Source organism: Urocampus carinirostris, chromosome 18 (assembly GCF_059441175.1).
Source record: "Urocampus carinirostris isolate Australia breed hairy pipefish chromosome 18, RoL_Ucar_1.0, whole genome shotgun sequence".
Lineage (NCBI taxonomy): Eukaryota > Metazoa > Chordata > Actinopteri > Syngnathiformes > Syngnathidae > Urocampus > Urocampus carinirostris.
In genome coordinates, this window is record NC_142366.1 from 1,966,611 (window position 1) to 1,978,582 (window position 11,972).

Genomic DNA, 11,972 nt, shown 5'->3' on the forward strand with positions numbered 1-11,972 from the left:
AGTTATGTGACTCGGACTTTTAAGTTTTTTTTGTTGTTTTTTTTTAACATGTTTTTCCCGACAGAGATTTATATAATAGTTTTATTTGATGTCAGCATAAATGAAGTGCCAACTCTAGAGCCAGACTAAGTAACCCCAAGTTTTGTGCTCAGGACTTCGCAGTTTGCATTTTATTTTTCTTGTGTCCCATTTCATCTGGAGGGATGAAAGCATGACCAACTTGGGTGCCAGGTGCTTAACTTGTTTGCGTGTTTGGGCATTTGGGTTGGCCATGGTCAAAATTTTTGTTTCTTTTTTGCTATTTTTTTCCTTTTTCTTTTCTTTGTTTTTGTGTATGTGTTTGTCTTGCTGTCGGCCACCCATCTCAAGGGATATGATCAGGGTAGATAGATAGATTTTCTAATCATTTTTTCCAATACGAGAAAAAAAAAAACAACAGGAATCAACAGACATTTCTACGATTTTTTACTCTGGAGAAACATAAATAGACTGACTCTGTCCTGAGTAGACATTTTTCTTCTTTTTTTTTCTGTGTGTGCTTTTCTTTTAAATTGGGAAAAAATATGAAGTGACAGAGATTCCAGCCATTTTTTTCTGGAACAAGCGTGAAAGGTTCTGCCTACAACATAGGGAACCAGTTTAAGCAAACCTATGTTTGGAATTTAAATAGTTTCACATATTTCCTTTTTCTCTTTCTGAGACAAGAAAAAAACAGGAAGAAGACAGAAAATGAAGAGATACTTGCACTTTTTCTTTTATGGGAAGCAAGTGGAAAATTAACTTTTGGCCTGGTTCTACCTACTTCCGACAGAACCAGTTTAAGCAACTGAGAGTTATGTGACCTGAACTTTGACTCGTCTTGCATTTTATTTATTTTTTCCAAAGAAGAGGAAAAAGCAAAGTGACTGATACCTGCAAAACATAAAATCTCGAACAAGCATACATGACATTTTGATGAGGTTCTGCCTACTCTGTACAGAACCAGTTTAAGCAACTCTGAGATTGAATGAATGACCTTTATAGTGATTCAATAAGTATAACAAAATTAGACGGCTTCTCACCTCAGTGTAAGTAAAACACATTAAAAAGATAAAATTGCGCAGAATGATTAAGAAAAAAATGCAAGGTAGGATGAGAGATCGACCGACGGGTCGGTGCAGCGTCTGCCGCCATGCAGACCCTGGCTAATTGCGGCCCCCAGGATGATAGTTTTAGGCCCCTGCCATTAATATGAAAAGTTAAAAGGCACAGTGTGTATTATTTGCCCTCTGTATTCTGTCCTGCCACGAAAAACAAGTGCTAAAAGCACAATAGAAGAAGATAAAATACGTAGACTCAAATGGAGAATGCTCAAACCTGCAAATTTCTTCACAGCTATGGATCACCATTAGACAAGCATTTTCCGAGCGAAGTCTCCGAGCAGGAACATAAGGGGAAATTGTATCAAAATTCTGTGTATTCTCTATACCGTCCTTTGAGGCATAATAAAAGGCATCACAATAAACATGACTTGCCCACAGCTTCCCAAGCAGCCGCGTGACAACAAGAACGACTGGCAGCAGGGGGATATTTTGTGTATTACTTGTGTGTGTTTTAGGTGTTTTTGCAAGGGCGACGCCTGACCTGCGAGTTGCTTGTCACCGGTGGCGGCGGGGCCTCGGAGGCCGAAGCCGAGGGCAGCGTGCGGCGTGCTGAGCTGAGTGCTGATGATAGCGGCTGTTAGAAAGGAAGGAAAATGCAAGAGAGGAAGGGGCATGCAGAGCAAAAAGGAAGTGCAAAAGAGTTACCGCGAGCGAAAATCAGCTTTTCAAAAGTTTACTACAGGCAACTTGATGGGGAGGCGAAGAGTCCTGATTTTTAATTTAGGAGAAAAAGTAAGTTCTTGGGACCGCCCCAAATCCGGGCCCTAGGTGTGAATGAGCGAGTGGTTGTATGTCTCTGTGTCCCCTGCGACTGGCTGGCAACCAGTTCAGGGTGACCCCTGCCCACTGCCCGAGGATAGCTGGGATGGGCTTCAGCACCCCTGCGACTCTACTGAGGATAAGCAGTAGGGTGGAGCTTATACGACCAATTTTTTTTTTTTTCATGTATTCTTTTATCTTACCCCACAAAAATGTTCCACTTCAACCAAAAAATACACAGCAGAAGTTTCAGTCATGTAAGTTGATATTTACAGGTAGCTCAACAACTTTATAAATTTGGATTGGCGCCCATTAAACCGGTTACACACACAAAATAATGATGGCTTAGGTACATAATACAAACAAAAAGAAAAACTCATTCCTTTGTTAGAGTTTCTTTACGTCTGTCACGAAAGGTTTTGCAGTGTTTTTCAGCAATTTGCAGCAGATTCTGCAGATCAGTTTCATCTTTTGTGATATGACCACAGTGTTCCTGAATCAGCCACACTTTTTTCTGCAAGATCATTGATTGCCTGAACAGTTTCCAAAGCTTGTTTGAAGTCATCCCGTGATTCCCATTCCTGTGGTTCAACATCAAGATAGCCAACAGGAAGGTCTATGATTTTGATAAAAAAGTGCTAGATCTTTGTAAGGTTTATTGTTCTGTATTCTTTATCAATTATCCATTATCGGTCAAATCACAATACGCTGCCAAGCCAAGGGGCCGAGACACTTGCTCTCAAGGTCCTAGCCACAGAGCCAAGCAGCGACCAGTGCGAATGCACCGTTCCCGGAGGTACTGCAATACCGGGCCGATGCGTGGAGTGAACAGAGCAAGCACTTATTCCATCTCCCGATTGCAAAAATTAAACTTACAGCATTGCTGTATTTTGGGGTTGAAACAGTCTGAATCTCACACAAGACCGCTTGCAATATGGATGAACATTGCTTAGAAAGTCTTACCATTATGTTCTTTGACTATTCATGCAGATGTAATATCAAACTGTATCATGGTGTAAAGAAAATTGTGCAAGCTGTGATCAAGAAGATTACGTAACTGAGAAATGTTTGAATGTACTGAATATTTACCTGATGCTGATCCTTGAATGTCAATCACTTCTTGGAGGACAAAGAAGGTCTGCTGGCCTTGTAGGTCAAGGGAAAATATACTAGCTGAATTAGACTGATCTTGCTGAGCAATGACTTGTGAGTAATAATTGTTTGAGATATAAACTCAAACAGTGCCCTGCAAATGGCTGACAAACAGTTCAGGGTGTCCCCTGCCCACTGCCCGATGATTGCTGGGATAGGCTCCAGCACCCCCGCGACCCTACTGAGGATAAGCGGTGCAGCTAATGAGATGAGATGAGATAAACTCAAACATCTGTGGCTTATCCCAGCATCTCGAGAACTCCCATTTAAGAAAACTGATAAAAAACGCCAAACTTCTCAGCAATTGAGCTACCCCTAAAATTTATTTTATTTAGACCAAACTGCACAGCAATTGTTCTTTTGTGTAATGGAACACAATTAAGGGGTAAGACAGTGACTTTTTGCAACTTTGAAAATAAGCTCCACCCTAATAAGCAGTCCAGATAATGGATCGATAAAAAGCCGTAACAATACTGATTTTCAGAGGTTCTGACCAGTATATAGAGGACACAATTTTAGGGTGTCACACCAATAGACCTAGTTTTGGCAATAAATTGCTATAGTTTTCTTTACAAGAAGATCATTAAACAATTTAGGTTCATCTTTTGAGACACTTTATGTCAAAAACTCACATAACAACCCAAAACAAATATTTTACCCAGAAACTCTTGCAAAAGACATAGAGCAATTTGATTGTGTGAGTTTTACACACGACAGGGCGTGCACACTCTTTCTCTTTTACCCAGCACCACCTGCACTGAGGGTGAATACGTTGGTATCCTCGTTTGTAATATTTTGTGATATTTTTACACAAGAACTTTGCCTGCAGCTTCTTTTGAAAACATTATTTAGTAACTGTGGGGGAGTTGAATTTCAGTGGTATATTTATATTGATATGGGAGATGTTGTTATTATTTCATAGAATTTATGAAAACATCAAATTTAAATCAAATGTGCTGAAGAATTAGCTTTGGTCTAGAGAGCGGGTTTGGCGGATTTGTTGAATTTCATCGTAAATTATATAGTGTGGCTCTCTCAGATAAAATTTATATATATATATATATATATATATATATATATATATATATGTTTTTGCTTTTATGGCTTTTTGGGTTAAAAAGGTTCCAGACCCCTGCGCGAGAGACGAACTGTGGCATTTCTTTTGGTGGCCATCTGTGAAAGGGCTGTTTGACTGACTGACAGCTTACCAGCCTATCAAAGTCGCACACACACACACACACACAAACACCCACACACACACACGTCTTAAAAACTTTGCCTCGCCTTTATTGGCTAGGGAGATTAAAACCTGCTTCTGATTGGCTGGTGCTGTTAAACCCTGGTATGTGACAACTCAATTTACAAACTGGAACTATCAAGCCTTGGAAAATCCATCGTGTTTTGCGGTTACACTATTGCATTACGTCACATCGCAATGTCCATTATATTTCATTATAATTCAGCCCTAGAATCAAGTTTTTTTTATCACTATGATGCGATCAATAAAACACAATGTCCCTTTCAGAGTAATGCGTTTACTTTTGTATCAGAGAGTCCGGATTAGTCACAAGGGGAGCTGTCTTCTTACAATTGACATTTTCTTTTACAGTCTTACTCATCAAATCAGCGCAAAGAGAAACGTAAGAATCGAAAGCAGACCAAAGATACAGTGCCTTGCAATAGCATTTAACTTTGGTTGTTCTCCAAAGGCTCCTTTCAAAAAATACCCCTTAGACCATGACAGAGCAGGTGCATTTAAACTGAGACTTGCATTAACACACATGTACACTCTGTCAATGTAAGTTATTTAGGTTGAGAAGTCATCAGGGAACTTCCAAAGTCAGTTGGCTGAGCTGTAAGAACAGGGGGCCAATATTTTTGCAACGCGACTTTCAATTTTCTGGGTCGTAAATATAATATACAATGGTAAAATCATTCAGTTCCATTTCACAATTGTGTCTCACATGTTGATTTTCAGAAAACATTTTCAGTTTTTGAGCTTTAAATTTGAAGCCTGACATGTGGAAATATGACAAAAAGTTAATGAGAGGCCAACTTTAGTGTTCAAAGCAAATCACATCTGAAGGGAAGAAAACTCACAGTAAGTCAGTGTTTATGTAAGTGTAACAGTTGTATCGTGGGGGTCATTATGGGATGTCGGGTGGATGGTCCGACCCGATTGGACAATAAGAGGGAACCCGGTGACACACACGGTTGGCAGCCACCATGTGACTGGCAACTTTTGAGAGAAACGGCAGCCAATCAGCTGCCAGCGCCATTAAGCGCCACAACTGCACGCACATAAAAACCGATTAAAGGCACAATAGTCGCTTTATCAACACAGGCTAACGTCTCCCCGGGCGACCGTTGCGCCAGTGGTTAGTGACACATTGGCTTATCATCCATACAAGGGGCAGGGGAAGGACAAGATGGCCGTTTCACATAAAACTTTTGGAGTAAGGGGGCCATATTGGTTTAAAAATACTGGTCCTGGAGACCTATCCATTTTTGTTATCATTTATGAGTGGATACAGAGGTTATAGTTATTTTTATATTGTATTTCAATAAAAATAATCACATCTAATTGGTTTTGAAACGCTCACAATTAAATTACGTCCCTGTTTTAGCACCAAAATTTTAGATTTAGTTTTGTAGTACTACTGTTGTTGTTTTTGTAATATTTCCATAGTATAATTTTTGTAGTATTTCTATTGTAACACTTTATTAGTATTGCTCTGTAGTATTTCTGTATTATAACATTGCTGCGGTCATTTTATTTGTATTTCTGTCGTATTTCAGTAGTAGTATTTTTGTAGTACTGTAGAAGTATGTTATGTATTTTTGTGGTAGTATTATTTCTGTGTAATAGGATTACTGTAATATTTTCTAGCACTTATGTAGTAATTTTGAATTATTTCCATAGTGATATTGGTTCTTTAGTACTTCTCTAGTAGTAGAATTTTGTATTATATGATTGCTATAATGGTATTTTTGGAGTATTTCTATAGTACATTATAATTTTAACATAAGCAAAATAGTGCTACTCTTAACAGTCACCCAAAAAAGTGACTAGCTTTCAACCAGGAGAAGATGTCATCAGGTGGTGTCCAACTGTCACTGGGCGTTTCGACCACGAACCACAACGCCCTCAAGTTGGCGGGCCGGCAGTGATGGCCATTGAATCTGTCCTCCTGAGTCTCTCATCCTCTCCCCCCTGTCGGGAGACTCTGGGGGTATTGCTAATTGTTCTGTTCTGTAGCAATGGTTGGTGCCCTCTTGCGAGCGCTGTGGGTGGGGTTGCTAACCTCACACAACCGTGCCAGACTTTCCCAGAGGTCATCTGTCTTTCCAGGGTCACCAATCTTCCTTGGTGGCCATCCAGCCTTTCCTGGCAGTCACTGGTGACCCAGGCTTATCCAATTTATAACGTAAACAAAATAGTGCTACCCTTAAAAGTCACCCAAAAAAGTGACTGTAGCTTTCAACCAGGAGAAGATGTCATCAGGTGGTGTCCAACTGTCACTGGGCATTTCGACCCTAAACCACATCCCCCTCAAGTTGGCGGGCCAGATGGCCAGTCACTGCCCATCTTCTCCTGGTCCCCAATTAAACTTCTCCCTTCTAATCCAGAGCCGGCTTACCCCACCAGGGTTGTGCAACAGGGGACTCTGTGGTCGAGGGGTTTGTCGCATTTTGCATAGTATTTTGGTAGTAATTTTTTTTGTCGTATTTCTGTAGTAGTATTTTTTGTATACCTTTAATAGTATTTTTGTAGTAGCATTTTTATTTGAAAGGATTGCTGTATTAATATTTCTTTATTTTTGTTGTATTTTGTAGTATTTCCATAGTAGTATTTTTGTAGTATTTTCGTAGTATTTCTGAAGTAATTACTTAGAAGTATTTCGTTAGTAGTATTTCATTAGTATTTTTGTGGTATTTTTGTAGTTTTTCCCATAATAGTATTTTGGTAGTACTTTTGTAGCAGTTTTTTTCTGTGTTTCTGTCGTAGTATTTCTGTATTATACCTTTTTGTTGAATTTTGCTTTATGATATATGGTATAGCTTTCTCTCTCTCAAGAAAAAAAATAAATAAAAATATGTTGTTATCATGGCTTCTCAAAAAGGTTCCTCACCTCTGAAATAAGGTAAAAACATCGTAAACTAGGAACGCCGTAAAACAGGCGTTTATTTAGTAACTTTGTAGTATTTTCGTGGTGGCATTATTTCTAAAAATGTTGTAGTATTTCTGTTGTAATATTTCTGTATTATAGTATTACAGATGCTCCCCTACTTATGACCATTGGACTTATGAAAAAGGGTAGATATGAACATTTTTCGGGATGTCGAAAAACTCCTGGACATTGCTGTAAATTAGATTTAGTATTGCGTGCTTTTTCCGAGTACGGGACATTACTGTAGTGCTTCCATCCGCACTACCAGCGTGTGGCGCTGTGAGAGGTCACCCAGCATCCACCCCGAAGAAGAAATCTGCTTCCTCTTCCTAGTTCGTGTGTAAACATTCTATACTGTCTATATTATCTCCAGCGTTTTATATCTCTTGCATCCATTAAATATGGTTGGTATAAAGTGCAGAAGAGAGGCAAGCCGTTTCTTTTGAATTGAAAGTGGAATAAGAAAGCTTGATGCGGTTGATTAAAAATGGATCGCTTTTTTTTGGCCACTCTTCCAGAGAGGAGGACCGCTCGAAGCCCATTTTCTAAAAGTACACTTAACTTTATTTATCTTTATATAGCATATTATTTTATGAAATGTTTATTTTTTTAGTACAAAACAATACAGGTTACTTATACAAGCCTTAAACATAGTTATATAAACCTTAAACATACAAAATATAGGACTGAAGCAACTTACGAACAAATTGAACTTACAAACGATCGTCGTGATCGTCCCGTTCGTGAGTAGGGCAGCGTCTGTAATGTAGTAGCATTTTCTAGTGATTGGATAGAATCTTTCTCTTTTCAGAATGAAAGCAAAATCATATATTAGCTCACTTTTTTAAAGCACCAATTTTGATATTTAGGTATGTAGTATTTTTGTAGTATTTCTGTATAGTATCTATGTAGAATTCCTGTGGTTGATGCACAAAGGGACAATGGGACAAAGCTGGCACTGAAAGAAAACCTAAATTTTTCCATTAGTAGTACTTTATTTATTATTATTTATATATTGTAATTTATGTTCGGCGCCGGATTCATGAATCTTGCTGGGCTGGATGTGGCTCGCAGGCTTTAGTTTGCCCAGCTCCTGATTTACAGTTCCAACCGGTAAACCCGTTTGGAGCCCGCCAAAATAAAAGTGAAAATGGCATTACCTTTAGTGGCCACACGGACGCAGTCAATCTTTGTCTCCTGTGAGAAAACACACACAGGTTGTAAACACAACAGACAGAAGGAAAATGGCTGTGGCATTTAATAGGCCACACAGACCGGGCCACAAAGTGAGATGGAACATCTTGCGTCTTTCTGCTTTTAACAAACAGGCGACAAATTAACAACAAGAGAGCATGAATATTCATGCACACATGCAAACATTGAAAAGCTCTCCCGTCGCTGCATTATTCAACACACACGCCAATTAAACCCGCCGGCGTCAATAATTAACACACAACACAATAACATCTTGTGTACGTGCGCACCACACTAAACAATTATCGGTTTCTCGCACACACACAAAAAAATAAGTAGCTGTGTGTTTTTGTGTTCTATGTCTTTATGGGCACCAGATGGAGTGCGAGTTAATGGCTTCAATGCACACCAAGTCTGAATGGCGGGACATAGCTATGGAATCTTCCACTATAATTGAATTTGCGAAATGGTAAACCCCCGGGTTACAGCATCAGTAGCTTACAATACTTTCACGTCACAATGTGGAATACGATGTTTTTTCAGCCTGTCGCTATGGCAATTTCCTCACTATATGACATCGACAACAAATTTCATGAAAACAAAAAAAGACCCAGGTTACAGCATGCCTAGCTTACATTGTGGACTACAGTGGGGAATACAATGTCTTTTCAGCCAGCCGATATTTAAATTTTCCCACTACACACATCAACAACGAATTTCGCATGCAAAAAAAGAGCCTTGAGTTACATATTTTTATGTTACAATGTGGAATACAATGTCTTTCTGACCCTCATACAGCATTTTTCCAACCATGTGACATCGACAACATATTTCGTGTGGAAAAAAAAACGATGATGATCAATTATCACACACACACAAAAAAGTAGCTGTGCTATTTGAGAGTGTGTTTTCATGTTTTATGTCTTTACGGGGACCAGATGGAGTGTGAGTTAAGGGCTCAAATGCACACCGAGAGTGAATGTCGGGGCATATCTTGGAATCTTCCACGATAATTAAGTTCTGGAAACGCTAAACCCCTGGCTTATGGCGTCCCTAGTTTACAATGTTTTCACCTTAAAGCAGAGTTGAGGAACCTTTTTGAGGAGCCATAATCGTAGTATTTTGATTTGCTTTTTTGAGGAGAGAGAGTGCTACACCATATATTTTAAGGCAAAATTCAACAAAACCGCCAAACCCGCTCTCGAGACAAAATATAATATTTCAGTGCATTTTATCTCTCTGTTTGACGTAAGATGATCTGATCAAATTTCTGAAATAAAGCTGTGTCCTATATCAACAAATACTGTTTAAACTTGTATCCCTCCCGCAGTTAAGCTTTTTGAGGCTCATTTTGACCTTCATTTTTTTTATTGTGAGGGCCACCGCTTCTAGGACAAATGGAAATCGGGGTATTTTTTTCACTGAAATCCAAAACAACTGCGTCTGCCTAATCTGCCAAGAAACTGTGGCAGTTTTCAAAGAATATAATATCAAGAGGCACTGCCAGGCCGAACATGCTGATTACAAAGATCTAACTGGAAAGGAACACTGTTAAAAGGTGAAGCAACTGAAAACTGTATTAACGACACAGCAGCGCTTTTTTACAAGAGTCTGCAAGTCAGATGAAAATTCTAAAAAGGCGAGCTGATCGGCAAGCACCGCAAACATTGTACTGAGGGTGTATCTATTAAAGACTGCTCATAGAATGCCTGGCTGAATAGTGGGCCAACACACATTTTCAGTTTACCAAATCTGGCCCCCCACTTTCTCAAAAATTTGAACACCCCTGGTCTACATCAAATAAAACGCTAAAATGCTGCTCTGATATTGGTTTGCGTCATAACTTCATGAGGATGCCGATATGCTATTGGTTGAACTCCCTACCGCAATGGCTCTCTCTCTTAGTTCAGTTAGGAATCTTATGTTGTTACTTTTGAAAAAATGCTGTGGTCTTTTTCCTACTATGTTTATTCGCTATGGGTCCAAAGCCCAGTGATGCCAAAGGGAAAAGCAAAAAATGTGATAACCATGGAATATAAGCTTGATAAAGAAATACAAAGAATGCACATGGACAGTCCCTCCCACAATGCTGATTTCTCCTAGTTCCGTTGAGAATCTTGAGGAGCCAACTTGAATTTGTTGAGCCATAGGTCCAAAGACTTGATAAATCCGAGAGGGAGAAGCAAGAATATGATAATCATAGAAACAAGTTTTACGAAATTATATGCACCGTTGCCCTCTCTAAGGAATATGGCGGTAATATTGTGGAACAATCTTTAAATTGTTTAACTATGGGTCCCAAGACTTGTATCCAAGCTTAAGGCAGAAAAAAATATGAAAACCATGGAAACAAAGCTTGCAATTATCAAGAGGTACAAAGATGGCCGTAATTCCAAGATGCCCGTGACCAATTGACGGTGGTGACAATTATTAAAAATAAGGAGGCCATTGAAGCAAGAAAGTCTTCTAAGGGCATGACAATACTTGCAAGTTGAAGTTTATAAATTAGTTTTTATTTGAATTAGCAATCTCCTTTCCCTTTTGCAACCACGCAGTAAGTCCCCTTTTCCAGCTCAAGTCACGTCACAACAAAAGGTAAATACAATTATTGTTTTTCCTTTATTATATAAGTCATTTAATCATACATACTTAAATAACAAGTACATTGTACTTATTATATGCTATTTAGTTATTTTACTGTTCTGTACTTTTGGAATTAGCATAAGTGTCATGATTACAGATGTGAATAACCTGTATTTGGCGCCAACTGCTGCAGGTTCTGATTGGCTCCCTGTCCCTATTTACACACAGTCCTGTGAATCCCCTGCGGTCATTCCGTCTGCGAACCTCTGTTTATACAAGGCAAGCCTTTTTCGACCCCGACTCCCGCCTGTCTGGTTTTTGCTCTCGTTTGTCTCCGGCTACGACGATCCCAACCACGTCTGCTCTCCTGTCCCGACTTACGACCCATTTTTGAACCCGACCACGCTTTCCTCTCCCAGTCCTGGCTACCGAACATTTTTTCCAGCCCTGACACCGCCATCGCTCGCTACGGAAGATCCACTTCTGTGTTCATATCCCAATCAGAGTGCGAGAGCGACTTGAGGCCCGCGTCCAGCGAACACCGGATCGTGGGCGCAGCCCTTCCTCCCTCTTTCAATAAAACTTGTGGTAAACGTTACGCAATTGAGTCCTGTTTCCATTATGGTCCTGACAATAAGTTTCCCCCCGCTATACAGAAATTTTACTTTGATATCCCCTCCTCAAAATGGATTAATGTTGTTACCTGGGAGTTTACTGTAAAGGAATACCTTTTTCTGGACACAAGGAAATGTTTAATGTCTGTCTTGGGTCTGTAGGACATCAGGAAAGATATGTCCCCGTAAACCAGGGGTCTCAAACTGGGTTCCAGGAAGATAGTTTGAGGCTCTCTGCCTTATTGTGAAAGTTTAAAACAGGGGTCTCCAACGTTTTTTTTTACCAATTATGCAAAGAGCATAATGACAATAACTTTTGAACCATGCATGCTAGAATCTTAAAACATGCTTTCCCG

At 39.6% G+C, this 11,972-nt stretch overlaps 1 protein-coding gene and 1 pseudogene across 4 annotated transcripts in view; both read right to left on the bottom strand.

Annotated features, from left to right (window-relative positions):
• The window catches only part of LOC148347997 (receptor-type tyrosine-protein phosphatase mu-like), a 198,667-nt gene that overhangs the window by 80,097 nt on the left and 106,598 nt on the right, over window positions 1-11,972 (bottom strand). For 2 of the 4 annotated variants that reach the window (XM_088322252.1, XM_088322253.1), the window contains exons 15-16: window positions 8,386-8,422; window positions 1,624-1,716 (exon numbers count right to left, since the gene is read on the bottom strand). In XM_088322252.1, coding sequence (XP_088178378.1) covers window positions 1,624-1,716; window positions 8,386-8,422 — 130 coding nt within the window. The remainder of the gene's footprint in view (window positions 1-1,623; window positions 1,717-8,385; window positions 8,423-11,972) is intronic. The other 2 variants (XM_088322254.1, XM_088322255.1) reach the window with 1 other exon arrangement.
• Window positions 2,676-2,798, bottom strand: LOC148348001 (U2 spliceosomal RNA; annotated as a pseudogene).